Source organism: Aptenodytes forsteri, unplaced genomic scaffold (assembly GCF_000699145.1).
Source record: "Aptenodytes forsteri isolate BGI_AS27 unplaced genomic scaffold, ASM69914v1 Scaffold284, whole genome shotgun sequence".
Lineage (NCBI taxonomy): Eukaryota > Metazoa > Chordata > Aves > Sphenisciformes > Spheniscidae > Aptenodytes > Aptenodytes forsteri.
This window is the reverse complement of record NW_008794445.1, coordinates 3,718,210-3,735,875: the sequence shown is the minus strand read 5'-3', so window position 1 is coordinate 3,735,875 and position 17,666 is coordinate 3,718,210. Positions and strand designations below refer to the sequence as shown.

Below are 17,666 nucleotides of genomic sequence, written 5' to 3'. Positions count from 1 at the left end.
GGCGCCTAGCGACGGGGGACCCGCACTCCCGGCCCGGCACCGCGTCTCCGGCCCCGCTGTGCCCCCGCGGGGAGCGGGAGCGTGTGCTCGGCTGGCGGGAGAGCGGCCGGGGCAGGGCTGTAGCTGCGTGTGAGGGCAGGCGGCAGAGCATCAGGGCGAGGGGTCCCCCCCGCCAGGCGCTGGGAGCGCCTGCCTTGGCTGCAGCGACGGGGGCTGAAGAGGTTGCCGCTCCGCCAGTGCCGGTCGTTAATGCCGCTTGTGACGCCGTTGATGTCAGCATTTAGAACCTACTTGTAATTTGCAGAAATAAAACGGATACGTGCTCTTCTCGGGATTTCTTCAAAATTCATGCCTGAACTTGTTAATTTGCTGCTGGCAGGGGCTTGTTCCTTGTGCGCTGAAACACTTTTATTTTGTATAGTATGCGTGGTAGCAAATGCCTGAAGACTGCCCTGTGAGCTCACTGCTGCTGGTTGGTAGGATCTGAATTGGCTGTCTGCGTGAGCAGATACTGCCTACTTTGAATATGAGAAGAAACTCTTTGTAAATGAAATGCAGTGGGATTTTTAGTGTACGTGCAGAGCAACTGAGAATGGTGAGGTGACTCCAGTAGTCACTATATGCAGTGGACATGATGCCTATGTAGTGTTGTTCGGAACAAAGCCCCCTTTTCTCCTCTTGCAATACTCTTCACCTTTTCCTTTCTCTAGAGTGAGGCAGAAGTGAATCCCAAAGCTTACCCCCTGGCTGATGCACAGCTCACCAAAACGCTACTGGATCTTGTGCAGCAGTCCTGCAACTATAAGCAGCTACGCAAGGGAGCCAATGAAGGTGAGACCTGTGTGTTGTGAAGTGTGCTAGAAATCATAGCAAGGATTTTGTGAGAAGCTGTGGCTAGAGATTGTCTCTTCTCTCTAGCGGTGGGCCACTAACATTACATAGATCTGAGAGTGTCCCTCTCCTTCCTCCTCCTTCTAGCCTGCTTAAGCAATATTCAGGGACAGAACTAAGCTATAATCTCTTCAGCATTTATATACAGTTCTGGTAGATGCCTAAATTGTGTTCCTGGTTTAGTGGTGTGGCACTGAGATTACCAGATGCCTAGCCAGTTTAGAATCATAAAAAGATTTGGGTTTGAGGGGACCTCTGGAGGTCCCTAGCGCAACCTGCTCAGAGAGTGGCTCCCTTCACAGTTGGATCAGGTTGCTCAGGGCTTTGCCTAGTCAAACTTTTTCAAAAAAAAACCAACCCAAAAACCCCAAAAAACCAAAACCAATCCCTAAGGATAGAAACTCCACAGTCTCTTAGGACCCATGTTCCATGGCTTAAACACCTCTCATCGGGGGGAAGGGATGTTAAATTCCGGCATGTCCCCAGAATCTCCCTGAGGCAACAGTCACAGTCTGCAACTCGTCCTTTTTCCTGTGCACTCAGGAGGACAGTCTGGCTCCATCTTCTCTGCAATCCCCTTGAAGTAGTAAAAGACAGCAGCCGCATCCCCCCCACTCCCACCTCAGCCCTCTCTTCCCCAGCCTAAACAAACCCAGCTCCCTCAGTCTCCCCTCATCTGTGGTGCGCCCCAGCCCCCTACCTGTCAGCAGCCCTGGGCTGGTCTCGCTCCTTTGTGAAGGGAGCTCTGCTGTGCCCGAGGGCAACGCTGGGCACAGTACCCCAGCTGCGACCCTGTGAATAACCCCCTCCCTGGCCCTATGGCTGCCACTTTCCTTCGGACTGTCCTTGTGCTACCACTAGATCCCCCTCTTGCTCATGCCAATTTCAACATCTCCTAATGTTGTTTTTCATTAGATGTGCTTTCCAGAAGGACCTAGACTTACTCTTCAGCTTCTTTTACAGCCACCAAAACGCTGAACCGAGGGATAGCGGAGTTCATTGTGATGGCGGCAGATGCGGAGCCCTTGGAGATCATCCTGCACCTCCCTCTTCTCTGCGAGGACAAGAATGTACCTTACGTGTTTGTGCGCTCCAAGCAAGCCCTGGGCCGGGCATGTGGTGTTTCCCGGCCTGTCATCGCCTGCTCCATCACCATCAAGGAGGGATCACAGCTAAAGCCTCAGATCCAGTCTGTCCAGCAAGCTATAGAAAGACTGTTGGTCTAAATGCCCATGAGTTTTAAGTGTGTGTGGAATCGGAAAGTTGAAGTCAGGGGGCATTAATGTCGAGCTTCAGTTGAGGTTATAGTTTTTATATCAGTGTTTCATTTCAAAACACCATATTTTTGTTTAATAATGGTTTAATTCTTAGTGTTTCTGCCTCTCCTCCCCCATCTTCTCTATTATTCCACTCCACATTTAATTCTCATTGTATTACTTCTTGAAAAGTGATTGTACAACTGCATTTCCTGTTTGATGTTTAAAGAAAGGAGGAAAAAAAAAAAATCCCCCCCTTATCTCCATGTCTGCCTGCTCAGGGCTTTTTTTAACCCACCCAGTAGCTTACTCTGCATCGCAGTATTTCTGCTAAGCTTCAGCCTCTAACAGGTGTGAGTAACTGTGTTTCTGAACGGCTTAGTCTACTGAGGATAAGGCAAGTTGGTTCCCCGCACAGCGTGTGCATGCAGACTGCGGGAGTTCTTGCTTGAAGTGATGGAGCAGCGTAGACCATGTGTAAGGCAGGCAGCGGCTACTGCGTAGCAGCGGACGGAGCCAAGATCAGTACACATAGCACAACCCTTTTTCTTCTTGAAACCAGACAAGAGACTTCTCTAAGAGGTGTATGGGGAGCAGAAATCTTATGGCAGTACACAAGGGGAAATCTCTTATTTCGCTTGTTTTTAAATACTGACTTTTTAAGAAAAATAAAATTGCTGACAAAGCTAAATATAATTGTCATTCCCTTGGGGAAGCATTTGCAACTAACTGAAGTGTTCCTACTTGTAAAGCTAAACTGCTCAGAGACTGCCTAAAGGCTATTGCAGTGTAGTCGTTCATACTCCTTCCATTTTCTTTGCGTGGACTGTATCAATGAGCTTGGGCTTCCTAGGGTATTTAAGTACAAAACACGCAGTAGAGAGCAGCCTGCTGTGGCTGACGAGTACCCTACGTATCCCATGCTTTTAGGGAAGCTGCTGTACTGTAGTCACCTGACTAAAGATAAACCCTTTAAGTAATGGCCAACGCAACAGAGAGCAAGTAATTTTCCAGATAAAACAGTTTGTGTCTCAAGAAGAGAATCTCATGTTCTGGAAAAGCGTGAAGCACCACCAGCATTCTGGATTAATGGTGGTTTTATGGAGCTAGCTTTAGTTGCATTTGTTACACAATGCATATTGTGTAACAAATCCACTTACTGCTCCAAGCAGAAGAGTCTAAACCTTGATGGGTCATTTCAAACCTGTCCTTTATTGCAGGATGCCAAAGCAAAGCTAGCGCGGAAAGACCAATAGGTGCAACAGCAGAAGGGAAAATTAAGTTCTCCTGTAATGTTTCCACAGAGGCACTAACTTCATTCCTTTCGTAAGTACATCCCAAGCAGATGAAAGCAGCTCACGAAAGACTGAAGACAAATCATACTATATTTTTGTAAATGGCTGGTAACTAATATCCTTGCTGAGGTGAACTTAATACAAAGATTTTAGAGTCCTTCCATTTGTATGAAGTTTAGAAATGTTGCTGTTCCCTTCTACTGATGCTGACTGTTGAGCTAGTTGTGTTTAAAACCACAGCCAAAGGACTTGGCCTATTGTACCATGCCAAGACAGCTGATGTAAGACCAAGCACATAAGGAGCAGAAATAAAGGATTCTTGAGCACACAGACCTGTCTTAATTTTCTGCTCCGAAGCCTTCCATCACCATCCCTGTTGAACTTCTGCTTAATGCAATAGCCTGCTTTAAAAAAAAAAAAAAGCCAGGAGGAATATCTAATAACCTAGACAAAACATGCCATAATCATCCAAAGCCTGGAACATACTGTGCCTGGGGGTTAGCAAGCCAAGAGAGATGTTAACAAGGGCATTTGGGGAATGAAAATTCACAGAATTCAGGACAGGATAGTCTCACTATTTTATTGTGTTCAATTCAAGCGTCGCTAAGACAAGCATTGACAGTAACTTCTTTGCCAAAGGGCAAAATAAATTGATTGCTTAGACAAATCTTTACTAAAAATAACAACTATAATGCTGGCTGATTGAAAGTGTAATAGACTACGTAGCTTCAATCCTGCAGAGCTCAACATGGGCTAGCTGCTCTTCTGAGAGGGGCTGTGGAGGTGGAAGTGAGCAGCTTGCTGGCACAGCTAGGGTGGTCACAGTGCCAAGAGCGTTCACAGCTGGCTCCAATATGTGTGCCACACTACAGCATGGGCACAACCGACCTTAATATATGACTTAATTCTTCGATAAGTTGCCCAATAGTTTGTGTGCCAAACACAAGAATCCCAAAAAACACCACACAGACCAAAATGGATACCTCATGTATCCCATGTTTACATCCCATAGAAAGTTACAGTTTAGCTAAACAATTAGTACTGTTTTCTACGGCAAGGGCAATGACTGTTGGGTTTAATCATCTTGCACTGCAAGACAAGCGCAGCATGCCACGTGTGAAAGTTTAAAAACGAAAACATAGACAGGCCCAGATGCAGCCTCCATTAAGTATGATTAAAAAAATAAAAATACTGGAAGTAACAAGGGCTACTCTCCACAACTTGCTCTTTTTTTATTTTTAAAGCACAGATTTGAGTACAGAAGCCTGCACAATAGTCTGACTCATACTTGCTACAGAGGTGGAAAAGCTCTATACGATCTCAGTAATTTAATTGGGTAAGTGCTTGCAGCCTTCCAGGGAACATGGCTTTTTTTTTTTCCCCCCTTTTTTAAACCAGCTTTTGCTATTACCATTTAAAAATGGAAGACCTGGCTGTGCAGCTTTGTGAAGTGCTGGCTTTTTGCCCAAAGGATTGGCTACTGCTTCCCAGTAATGATTTTCTCCTTTATGATCTGCTGGCAATCTTTGTAACGTCAATGATGGAAAAGAACCCAATTTGATTACAAGTACTGATACAGACTGGCTGTTTTGGAGATTAGGAGAGTAATATACCACGTTTATACCCTGTTAGCATACAGACTTGACCTGCTGCTTGAACTCATGCAGTGCCATTAACACAGATCATTCTGTTTTCTTACTCACATTGAAGTGAGTTTTGCTGTCTTTATGATGCAAAGATGGTATAACCAGTGTTGCAAATTAAGAAGTCCAAAATAACTTTTATTAAGAAACCAGGAAGGCACAACTGTGTTTACTTGCAGTGGGTGACCTGAGTTAGCAGGGAATTTAATTCTGCCTTTGGCTACTGTGAAGAGAATCCAACTTTGCAGAGATGTTTCACAACTAAAAGTAAAAAGTTTCTCCGCTGCTAGGTTCAGCAACACTTAGTTGCCTTCTCCTCCACAGCAAGATTAAACAGACGCAGCATCCACATAAGACAACCAAAACTTTAAGCAGACGGAAGTCAACCAGGGCCTTCTGCTCCTGCTTAGTGCTCACCGAAGTATTCAGTTAGCGCGTCCATGAGCTCCTGCTTCTTCCCCCCACCCTTCAGCCCATAAAGCCTGCATGCGTCCTTCAGAACAGGTACAGTGAGCTTGCCTAGAGTGCCCTTCTGCACATGACTCCACAGCTCATCTTTTGAGACTTCTACCTTGGGCCTCTTCTCGGTTTGACCATCAGAAGCTAGAAAGATAAATTTTAGATCACCAAGATTTAAAAAAGTTTCTTAATAGAAAGACATCAATGTTTCTTATACATACCACAGTTAATGGCCATTAGCACATGGTACTTTAACACCTACCTACACACTCACAGACCTAGTTTCCGTATTTTGTTTTCTGAAGGAGGTGTCACTCACTATATAGTGAGTCATATAGTATATTTCATTGATATGAGTGATCTCAAACTCAAGTATGAAACTTTGTGTTCTGATGGAAAGATCACCCCCAAATGAAACTTTTAAGGTATTCTCATCTAGACAGGAGAATGCAACTATTCCACAGGGAGTTCAGCTAACTGATACTCCCACTTCATGCAGAGTTTCATAGACTCCCAAACTATACATGTACTTCAGCATTACTTAGACATTTAGCCCTAAAGATGCCTATCTTGGACTTGCTAAACAGCCCATGCATAAAAGTCTGCTTCCTCACCCAGAACACAAACTGAAAGCGTGAACGATTTCACTACTCTGTTGTAAAAAAAACAAAGTTATTAATAATGATAATGATAAAAATAATAATAAACAAATAAGTATTTTACACATTGCTTCCTATACTTCCCTGTTTTTTCACTATGCAGTTTCTCATTCCAGCAGGTCTCTAGCTGGGTACCACAATATCCTCTACTGTCTAAGAATCACCGCTGGATATAAGTCCACTTTGTTATGGAAATGAGTAAAGAGTTATTGCACAAGCAGCTTCTTTAAACTGTGAGACAAACTGAAAACGCAGAAGCCTGTCAACAAAGAACACAGACACCATGTTGCATGTCTGCACCGTCATTACTTACCTTGTTTTCGCTTTACAGCCTTCGCATCAGGACTGTAGTCAGGGGGATAAACCAGCTGCTTAAACTCCTCCACCAGGTTGCCCAGCCTGCGGTTCATCTCTTCAGCCTTTGGCACTGGCAAAAGAGAAAGATTTGCCCTCTCAGAAACAGAGTGATCACAGGAAAGTCTAAACAAGGCCATGACCAGATACAGTTGTGCTTCTGTAATAACTAGCATGCAAGTGTTTTGCAAGCATGCAAAATGCAAAGACCTATGTTATGATATTCACAAATGAGAAATTTACAGCTCTTGGTAATATCAAGAGTTTGTATTATACATATGTAATGGACTCCCACGTATCCCTGAACAGGAAATACATACGCAGAACAAAACTGACACGGTGGAAGCGATACAGAAGATCTCCGGCCTGACTGAACTGTTACCCTGGTCTAATCTCAGACATTTAAAATACAACAGGTTACTATCTAAGGTTGCGAGTAGTTTGAGGCAGAACAGCTTGCTTCTGTCATGTATTTGTATGGTATCTAGCACAAGGGACCTAGATTATTTCTTAGGTATCACTTCAGAAGAGACAAATAGTTACTCTAATGCTATTCCTGGAATACAACATAATTTTAAAAAAGGAACTTCCCCTTCAGGAGTAGGTTTCTACCGTCTGACAAGATATTCTTATATAGAAACTCACAGCCACAAGGTGGCATCATTGCCTCCTAACAGAGCAATTCTCTAAGCAATTCTGCCCATTTATCAGACTGAAATATTAATTAGATTCTTGAAGAGAGGAATTTCAGAGAAAACATTTGTCACCATAGAAAAAAAGGTGATTCAATTTTAATTATGGAAGGTAAAGTGATCGTTTTTTCCTCTGTCTTAAAAGTGACACCATTAGAAAGTAAGGTTTCCATATTTCAGAATGGACACATCCAGAATTCTGCATCTTGGAACTGCGCACAACTAAAATACTTTTTAAAAGACATTTGGTTTTGTCATAGCACATCTCTGACTTGAACAAAGTCAAGAGCCCTCTACCCTACCTCCCTTCGCACCCACCAATAATTCTCACTTGTAAGATCCTCAGCTTGTTCTGGTTCCGTCATAGCCAGTGCCAAAGCCTCCAGATTCCTGAAGTGCTGCTGCAAAACTGGGTTCTCAAAGCTGTCAGTCCTGCCAAGAATCCCCCAAAATGTCAATGCATGCTGCCAAGAAGACAGACAAGACACATAAGATCTGCCACCAATCTATTTCAAAGTAAAACTTCCCTCTTTCCCACATAACAATCCATCTCATCGGAAGAACTGCTTTTCCTCTTTTCAGTTTATCTGCTGAATCACTATCCTGCCATGCATCAACCACATTAGAAAGCTGTGTGAGACTTAGAAAGCTGTGCGAGGCAAATGGAGACAGGGGCATTCTACTTTAATACCAGTTATGCTACTTTCCACATACCTAGGAAAAAATCTCTCATAAAAGCACTTCATAAAATTTATCCTATCTATAACGAAAAAGGCCTAACTATTCTCTCTAAAGTGCTCTAATTTAAACAATCCAGGTCTGATCTGCAATAGATTGGCAGAACCACAATAAAATGTGATACCTCTGCAACAAATGACAACAGCCCAGAGAACAAGAGCAATTCTATAAAGAACTCCAGAACATGCTACATATTGCATGTGGTGCCTGGGTATTCAGAATAATTAAGAATAAAGTTTGGACAAAGCTACTGCAAAGGGAAGCAATTTGCGTCAAAATGCATCAAAATCCTATCTTGTGGTCACCACAGCTGAACAATGTATGCAACAGAGCAAGCAATAGCATTGTGTTTTCTTCCCCATGCCGCCCCCCGCCACACACACTATTTATCTCCATGTACCTGTATTTGAATCGGAGTTTTTGAATTATTTCCTTCATTTTGTCCACCTGTTCTCGACTGGCTGGCACCTTTTCTGTAAAATCAACATTCCGTTTGTCATCTGCGTATGGTAGAAAAATGATGTGGAAACCTACACAGAAGAGAGAGAGCAGAGAACAGTTATACAGAACCATCGCCTCAAAACAATAATTTATGGGAAAGGCCAAGATGCTTATTAGCCAGGTCTGATGACTCCCCAAACTAGCTACTATTTTGCTGTAAACAACAGCAATCCATAATACCCCCTAGTACCTACAGCATGACACTCAATCCCAATCTCAATCTATATAACCAGCATCACTAATGGCTTTCTGAAAGAGAGTCAAACTAAATGCATAGCTAAGAGCTGGAAACTTGTCACCTGCTTTTTATACAGGAGATCAACTTGTGCACCTTCCCCATCTCTCACTGGATATGAACTTGAAAAAGGCTTGTTTGAAAATTAAGTTAATGCCCACATTTTATTTCTGAAATGCTTTACATTGTACACAAGCAGCGTTATTCCCCTACTTTACATCCCTCCCAGAAGAGGATTTTCCAGTTAAAGAGTTGAGAAAATGGAAAAGAGCAAGAGTCTGCCTTTGCTCCCTGATCATTCCCCACTCAGCTGCTATGGTGTGAGGCTCAGTATGTGAGATTATTTATTTAAGGCTTTAACATTGTATCCAAGGATACATAAAATTCAGGGAAAGACATTCCGCCCAGTCAGCAAACAGAAAAAAAGGCTTTTAATTTTTAGGTCAGTTACTTGAATCTGCTAAAAAAAGGCAGGAGGCAGGAAAATACTGTAGCCACGTTACACCCGAGCAAGCACTGATGCAACTGGAGTTTTAAAAATAGATTCAAGACCAGATGCTTAGAATGACAAAACTGAAGAAAAGGGATGTTGGAAAGCACTCTCCACAGTTTTAAGGGGAGCAGCACCAAGAATATTTTTACGCAATACAGGAGGCTATTATGCTGACTGCATCCCATTGCGCAGGGAAAGGCAGCATCTCTTCCCATACCTGGAGGGGCTATCTGCACTTTCTGCTCATCCACCTCTTCCTCCTGGGGAACCAGGGCCACGAAGCGAGGGGGAGTGTTCCGGCGGGCGGTGTATCTGCACAGTGCCATCACCTCCCTCTCCAAGCATTTCATCAATAAGGCATTAAATAGCGTTGTACTCCCTGCAAAGTAAAGACTGCATTGGTCAGATTAACAGCTTTGCTCCTTTGTTCAAGAATGCAACCCTAGATATTAGTTTCAATACCTGTGACTTCTTTGAGATGGTTGCAACATTACAGAGGTAAAAAGCAACTTTTGGAAGGGGAAGCCCTCGAAAATGACAATGTTAGTGTCTCTCCTGACCAGAGCAGTGAGGGTTCTGGTGAAAGAAATGAAATCACTAGCCTCTGAGCAATGAAATACAGTTGAAAATTGGAAACGGGTATCTACAAAGCCTCTTTCTGGTCTGGTGAGACATCATAGTAGCAGCACATCATAGGACCTTTTGCAGAAGTAACACACCAAGAATTCAGATTGCAATATTCCTCTCTTGAGGCACATGTTTGCTTTGTATTTTACCAGATATGGTGGTTGGGAAAAGACTGACATATAAGTAAGGTGTTTGATTCAGGAAACTGCTAAGCTGGAGAAGCTAGCATACAAATTCTTCTTTAGTCAGACACGGCAAAGCGTCTGGTCATAACTCAGCCCTCTTTACCCACCCTTAGATTGAGGAGCTGGAGGTTTTTTTCTTTACTATTGCAGCTTGGGATGGATTAATACTGTATTTCTAGATAAGCAGATTTACATATACACATTAAAAAGGGGAGAAAAAGCAGTACTAAGCATCCTCTCCTCTCTTTACGAGCCCATAAAGCGCTGTTAATTCAACCGTACTTCCCGAGTATTGTGTTTCCACTCCTAGCTGATATGGACTTAAAAACAGCAATTATCTTCACCAGTTTGGGGTTTGTTTTTTGTTTGTTTGTTTGTTTGTTTGTTTGTTTGTTTGTTTGTTTGTTTGTTTGTTTGTTTGTTTGTTTGTTTGTTTGTTTGTTTGTTTGTTTGTTTGTTTGTTTGTTTGTTTGTTTGTTTGTTTGTTTGTTTGTTTGTTTGTTTGTTTGTTTGTTTGTTTGTTTGTTTGTTTGTTTTTAACCACCTTTGCCTTCTTGTCAGGTACTAGGATCCTTCACTTTCATGAATGACAAAACCAAATATTTTGGGACTACATCTGCATAGTTTGATTAGCTGCTTATCATGACGGATGAAACATGAAGCCCAATCAGCTCTTCTGCTATTGAAGGAAACAAGAATTAACTGCAGCTGAGGGGGCAGTAACAGTTAATTCTGTACTTTTTAACATTAGCAAGTTTTTAAGTTAGACAAAGATTTTACACTCGATGATCCCCACTCAAACACACTATGAATCAGCTGGTTACCCTAATGCAAGGTGGTGAATCTTCTCTCGCCATCTTTACTTACCACTTACTAGGGACTCCTCAGGATAGATGAACTGGGCAGGCTTGATATGGTGGTGCTGTTTTAGCATTGAAAGTGGTTTGAAGCCAATCAGAAACAAGCCCGGAGAATCAAACCGTTTTAATTCTTCTGTTTCCTCTTTCTCCAGCACAATCTGGCGGTTTCCATATGTCTAAACCAGGGAAGAGCAGATAGTAGTGCTGCCAGCATTAAAAAAAATTGCAGGGGTGAGGGGGCAGGAAGAGGATCCAATTGCTGTCTTCCACTACTGAAAAGAGGGTTATAGACAAGACAGAGCAAACTCTCATCATTAGTGCACGCTGAAATGGCAAGTCAGTGTCTGTGACCATCATCCCAAGGGAAATTCCACCTGGACATTAGCAAAATGCACTTTCCTAAGACAATGGTTAAGCCCTGGTGGCACAGAAAGGCTGTCACATCTCATCCTTGGAGTTCTTCAGAGCTGTCCCAAACAAACCCTGAGCCACCTGATCTGCTTTTGTGAGTCTTGCTCTGGGGTCGGTTGGAGCAGACATTTTCAGAGGTCCTGTCTGTTTCTAAACTTGCTTCAGCAGATGCACATCAGCTACCTACTCCTGGCAGAAACAGTGACCGAGAAACAATGCTTTTGAAGCATCACTCATATGTCACAAAAACAAAAACTTATTATACATATGTTTACATATTTAACATATTATAGTCCAGCTGCTGAAGTTAGACATCAGGACTTAATGCTCAGCTTTCTGTTCATCTCCTGTACTTTATTTTGAGAAACTAATGTCCAGTATAAATAAACTTAATATTTAATCTTAAGACAGCATCTTTAAGAGCCTTTGGCATGGAAGGACACACGAAGTGCGTTTGTGACAATATACCTAGCAACTGTATATCCTGCTTTGAAATAAGGCTGTGCCCGAACAGAATGTGACATTTAATCTACATCAGCCAAACTATCAAGCAGGAAGGCAAAGCAAAGAACAAAATAACAAAAAACAAAGGTAATACGCCCTTTTCTTTGTGTGGAAAATAGCTCCAACCCCCCCCTGTGATTCACACTTGTATGTTTAATAAAATGGACAAAATCTGTTCCTCATGAATCAAGGTAAGACCAGCAGTGATAGCACAGGGCCACATAAGGTCAGGCTCTGACAACCTGGTTCTGCCTTACAGAAAGAAATGGCCTGTGTTCCTGAGTGCACTTCCACCAGTGGCTGTGCTTTCCCTTGACAGTCATGCCAGAGAAACAACCCACTCTCACTCTGCATAGCTTACAAAGTGACCAGGCTATCCCCAGGGGCATACAGATGTAAATATTTCTGCATCTGATCTTGAAAGTGAAATACAAACAAAAGCAGCAAGAGAATCAGCATCTCCCCCCCACATCACAGAGACAGGAAAAAGCAGGCACATAATCAATACGTTACCTGAGCCCTTTTTGTGTCACTAGGCAGGAGCAAGCTGCCTGTTTTTCCATTAAACATCCTTGTTTTTGTTTTAACTGGTTCATTAGTTTCCCGATAAAGCTTCACCGGATACGGCTTATAAGCTTTTTGAACAAGGTTGTAAACACCAACAGAAAGCGACAGATCTTTGCTCAGATACAGATTTAACCTGTGTAAAAAAGCAGATACAGACTTGAGACTTCCGAAAGATGACTTCTGCAAAAGAAAGTAATCTCCTCAGATAACTTACTTTCTCTGACCTCCTCCTATTCTCCTCCCCGGAAATCACATGTATCTCTGGAAACGTACTATTACTTGAGTAATAATCTCACTTGTATAAAAACCATTCTTGCAATGCTGTCACTTCTGGTCATAAAAATGATTTAAACACAAATAATTTACCATATTTCTTCCACCTTTTTTCACTCTGAAGGGCAGCTATGCTCAAGCAGAGCACAGGACAAGTTCACATTTGGGCACCCCACTTGTGCTTAATGCAATGTGACCTCTGAATTCACACAGAAGGCAAAATTCCACAAAAGAACCCCATCAAGATAAACAAGACCACGATTTAAGAAAAAAATTAATCGGAAGCTAGAGAAAAATTCAGAAGTAAAGGTTTACAATTGGGGGTAACCTTCAAGTTCTGAGAGCAGAACAGTGAATTACTGTGAATGTTACTTCCTCTCCTCTAAAAGGTATCACTGGTACGAGATTCTTCCTCCTCAATTATTAGAAAACTTGAGGAATATTCCCAGAAGAGGAAAATAAAGCCGTGAGCAGGAGCAAGAATGCCAGGGACAACAGCTCAGGTTGGGATTTTTTTTTTTTTAATATATATTAAAAAAACACTAGGCTGTGAAGTTCATTCCCTTACTGTGCTTCCACATCATTCTGCTATGAACTCACTCACTAAAAAACCCAACTGTTACAGAGTATGTGGTCCCAAAAATATTTTCTATTCTGCTTTGCCAAGATCCCTTTAATCTCTCTGTAAGTATCTCTAATCTTTCAGCAGGAGATCAGAAGAAACAAGGCTCTGTGAATCCACACCAAGTGCCTAGACAGACTGGCCACATATAACTATTTAATAATAGGCCAAAATACCTACCAGTCACATCGAGATGGAATTTTTCTAAGTTAACACTAGTAAGAAAAGCCTAATTTCAATCAGATTTCACTATAAACTAACCATTTTACATGTTGCAGATTTTTGGTAAGTATTTTACTTAGCAATGATGTCATTTTTTGAAAAACGATAATTTCTGGCCAAGCTCAATACAGGAGATGTAACACAGAGAAAAAAAAGGAAGCCTGGCTTCACTCTCATCTCTTCTCATCCACCAAGGACAAATATCCTTGGAAGCTATGGAAGAAACAGCAATCTTGGACTAAGGAATTAAGATTGAGGAATGTATGCATTGATGCCTTTATAGACCAATCACTCCAGAAGAGGAAGGTGAGATGCAGTCTAAAGATAACGTCACGTGCCTCCACTGAATGAAGTATCATAACCAGGCACAAACCTGACTAAAGTCCGTTTCTTTGTCTCCTTTGCTCGTACTTTCTTCATGAGATCTTCCAGTTTCCTTGACTCCTCAGGTTGGATCCCAAGGTCCTCATCCTCTGCTATGTTTATGATATCCCTGTAGAACAAAGAGATATCGAACCCTCCAGGCTTCTTCAAGTGCATCAAGTCCAGGATGATACCTAGAAACAGAGTAAGAGATAGGAGGAGGATCACAGAAACTGCTTTTTTCTTACATTGGCATGTTTCTCAGCACTCTCAGATTTCTCTATCTGAACAAAGAATTTAAGCAAGAATAAGCTCCAAATTGTCATCTGCAGCAGATGTGGAAGTTTCTAGGGAAAGAGGCAAAAGAAGACATTCTTCAACTTCAGTCAAAACAACATAGCATAGGAAATGTTTCCTCCCTAATTAAGAATCTGGACAACGTTGTGTATGAAACAGCTCTGACAAGCTCCTATAAAACATAATCTTACCTCAGGCATAGAGGGAAGTAATGAGTTCGGAAATTCCCCTTTCCCGGTTATAAGGGCTAATGGATTAAGGAAGCCTCACAGCTTCTTGATCCAGCACATCTGTTGAACTCCAGAAACACCGGTTATCTCAGCTACATAATTGAAATAATGAAGCGTTTGCTCTCTAGTCTCTGAGCTCAGGTTGCTGTTCTTCAGCTAATTCAAAATGGAGCCATTAAAGTAATTTTCCTTTTATGTTAACTTAGCGTTATTATTCCCTTCCTGGAAAATGGTGGAACGATGAAATAAAGTAGAGTTTGTTTTCCACAGCCCTCTCAAGTCCTGATTTATGCTATCAGAGTAGAAAAAGAGATCCTAGAAAATAAGTGTTAGTTGTTGGATACCAGACTGGATAACAGATTTTCTAATTTAGATTAGATACCAAATTTCTAATTTAGAAAGCTTCAGAAAGATTCCCCAGTTCTGGTGATTTTACATTCTTTTTCCATCACAAACTTGCAATGCAGTTAATATCTGCTGCAAGGATACATCACTTTTATTCCGCCTGAAATTAAAGGGGAAAATAATGACCTGTGTCTCTCAGATCACCAGCTCTGGTCCTGGCCAGCTTGGCTTTAGCACTGTCATTGGCATGAGGGTCATCCTCGTTGGTGAAGAGCATGATCCTTTTGTGGCTCAGTCTGACTCGGACATCACTGAAGAGATTAGAGCAGGCCCAGAGTGCTTCGCCCAGTGAATAGTCAGCATTGTGGCCAAAGGTCTTACGGAAAAGTACTCGTCCTTCGTCTCCCCTGTATTGGTCCAGCTCTAGAACACGCCTTGCACCTAGGGGCGAGAACAGCATTCATGTGCATTAGAAATACTAAAAGAAGTACTGCAAACTCTTCTAAACATGCACCGAGGGTCCCTTGCAGCTGATGTCTGAGTAATGTCCCCTAGCACCTCTGTAGCGGTGCCCTTCCAACACCTAGCTGAGAAAATTGTTCTGGACAGCCTAACATTTGCAATCTTGCAAGCCAGTTACCACTTGAAAGCACCTACTAGGGCCAAGAGGACACAAGGTGCCCTGGCACCTTCCTGCTGGGAGAGGGAAACAGGCAGGGATCAAAGTATCACAAACCCTCTACGCTGAAAGGACAAGTTCTCAGCAGGAAAGGCAGCAATTGCACCCACTGCAGAGGCACAGCAGACTGCCGCGCCACCAGAGAAAGCAGAAGAGGCTAAAATACATCCTGCATCTCCACGGCACGTTGGGAAGGTGGAGAATTCCTCCTGCTCCCTTGCCCCACATGCCAGATAGCATCAACCTAGAGGTCAGATTCAGCCCATAGATCACCACACGGAGCACAGCAACATTCAGGGCAGGTATCAATGACCTTTTTAAAGCTCTGCAGATTACTCCAGCCCCCACTTGTCTAATAGCAGATTCTTTGTCTTCTCCCATAACTCTACAAAAGGAGACAAGCTTTCATTTTTCAGCTACTGCATTCTGCAGAGCTAATTCCTTTGTCCTTCACTCAAATTCTATAGCACTTTTGAAATCTCATCTGAAAATGTCTTCCCCCCCCCGTTTACTATTTTACTTTCATCTCCTCAGCTGTCATTTAATTAACAGCATAAGTGGTCATAATTTATGTACTACATAATAACTGACTACAGTCTTTCTTCCTTCTCCAAAACACACTGCTCTCCAGGGGCAGCAAATATACAATCCTCTTCCTTTTTAACAACACCCACCTTTCACCTCCACTGTCTTTATCAGCATGGCAAAGCTACTTCCTCTAACGCAGGGAAAAGGGCAAGCAGGAAAGGAGGAGGAAAAAGGATGAGCAAGAAGCCTAAGGCACTTGCTACCAGAAAAGATAGAAAAACCTAGGGCAGTCTTGTCAGGTCCCCATTGTAATTAATTCTGAAACTAGGACAAGGCACATTTCTTTCAGGACAACCCCATGTGTTATTAAACCTGCACCTCCTGGTTAAGAAAATTAAATCAAACCTCCTCAGAGATAAAGGCAGCTATTAAAAGCTAGTAGACAAAATCCCCCCACAAGACTCTCCGCTGTCAGAGAATTTGTCACCACTAGCATGCATTCTTTGCACTCCTCCTACTACCTTTTCCAATTCAGCAACTGGCACTCGTTATCAAGCAGATGCTAGGATTCTAAGAAATTCTAAGAAAATGGAAGCACTAAATTCAAGAACTGCAAAACTTATTGTGATAGTAAGAGATGTAACACCCCAAACAGGTTAACAATATTGGACAACCTGTTCTAGCTGACCCTGCTCGAGCAGGAGGGTTGGACAAGATGACCTCCAGAAATCCCATCCAACCTCAGCCATTCTGTGATATTCTCCATCAGCTGGAATCTGTGGTGCCTTGGCATGTACACGCACTCTTCTAAAGTGCGGCAGACACATGATGGGCTTTCAAGAGTTCTGTTGAGATCCTCTTAGGCTTAGCAGACAGCAAGTGAACCACAACGTTAAAATAGAAGAATAGGAAAGGGATCTGCACCAGCTGTAACAGAAAAAGCTAAGCGCCCACTAAGTTTCTAAGCTTTCAATAAATTTCTAAATCTATCCCCCCCCAATGCATCTCAGTAACAGGATTTTTTTTGTTTCTCTGACAGCTCTCTGTTTTCAGAGAGACCAGTTACTGACAATGCTACTACACAGACTTCCTTACTCCATCTTTCTACATAACCTTCATGTCACTTTACTGCCTTTACCTGGATTGTCCAGCTCCTGAAGAACATAGATGTGCTTGAAATCTGCCGAGTTCTTGTTCTTTTCTGTACCATAGAACACAACGCTTAACTGGTCCCTGTCACTACTAATAATTTTGCTGGTATACACATTCCGGATGCACTGAAAAAAATACACACAGGTCAAAATGTGAAGAAGATCAGCTGCAGTAATGAGGCAAAAGTTTTGTCTTTGGCAATTAGCAGTTTATACAAGTAGACTCTAGCAAACAGAAGAACCGCAACAAATGCTTTAGGGTAAATTTCAACAGGAGAAAGAATTTGGGACCTTGTTTTTCGAGAGGCTTTTTTTCAGTACACAGCCTTATGTATTTTTCATTACCATTCCCCTTCTACAGGCAAGATCAATGAAATAAACATCTCTTAAATACACCACCCTGAACGCGGATTGATTGCTCATTCTATAAACATTTCCCCCACCGAACTCTGGACACGGCCCATCAGGCAACAGAGCTTTCCAAACCCACAGCCATTCAGCAATCCGAGTTGCTCGAGTTTCACAGCGACCTTACACCAACAGATCAGGCGGAGCGACAACACGGTAGCCATCCCCATGGCGGTGC

General features: G+C 42.6%; 3 protein-coding genes across 3 annotated transcripts in view; 1 reads left to right on the top strand and 2 right to left on the bottom strand.

Annotated features, from left to right (window-relative positions):
* The window catches only part of MEI1 (meiotic double-stranded break formation protein 1), a 40,850-nt gene extending 40,699 nt beyond the window's left edge, over window positions 1–151 (bottom strand). The window contains exon 1 of the mRNA XM_019474814.1: window positions 41–151. Coding sequence (XP_019330359.1) covers window positions 41–151 — 111 coding nt within the window. The remainder of the gene's footprint in view (window positions 1–40) is intronic.
* A 98-nt stretch (window positions 152–249) lies between these two features.
* Window positions 250–3,772, top strand: SNU13 (SNU13 homolog, small nuclear ribonucleoprotein (U4/U6.U5)). Its single transcript, XM_009290125.1, has 3 exons — window positions 250–258; window positions 711–831; window positions 1,855–3,772. The coding sequence occupies exons 1-3, from the start codon at window positions 250–252 to the stop codon at window positions 2,115–2,117; spliced, it is 393 nt and encodes a 130-aa protein (XP_009288400.1). The 3' UTR covers window positions 2,118–3,772.
* Window positions 3,773–4,008: 236 nt separating this feature from the next.
* On the bottom strand, window positions 4,009–17,544 carry XRCC6 (X-ray repair cross complementing 6). Its single transcript, XM_009290124.2, has 11 exons — window positions 17,524–17,544; window positions 17,068–17,206; window positions 14,909–15,163; window positions 13,861–14,044; window positions 12,317–12,503; window positions 10,896–11,064; window positions 9,434–9,595; window positions 8,388–8,517; window positions 7,581–7,681; window positions 6,517–6,630; window positions 4,009–5,688 (listed from the first exon to the last, which is right to left on the bottom strand). Exons 1-11 carry the CDS (start codon window positions 17,542–17,544, stop codon window positions 5,492–5,494), a joined length of 1,659 nt encoding a protein of 552 aa, XP_009288399.1. The 3' UTR covers window positions 4,009–5,491.
* Window positions 17,545–17,666: the final 122 nt, after the last annotated feature.

Coding starts and splice junctions, on each gene's coding strand:
- SNU13 (XM_009290125.1), top strand. Junction 832..1,854: donor ACGCAAGGGAGCCAATGAAG/GTGAGACCTGTG, acceptor CTTCTTTTACAG/CCACCAAAACGCTGAACCGA.
- XRCC6 (XM_009290124.2), bottom strand. CDS start 17,544: ATGGGCCGTGTCCAGAGTTCG. Junction 15,164..17,067: donor TCAGGAGCTGGACAATCCAG/GTAAAGGCAGTA, acceptor TCTCGCCCCTAG/GTGCAAGGCGTGTTCTAGAG. Junction 8,518..9,433: donor AGTGCAGATAGCCCCTCCAG/GTATGGGAAGAG, acceptor TCTTCTGTGTAG/GTTTCCACATCATTTTTCTA.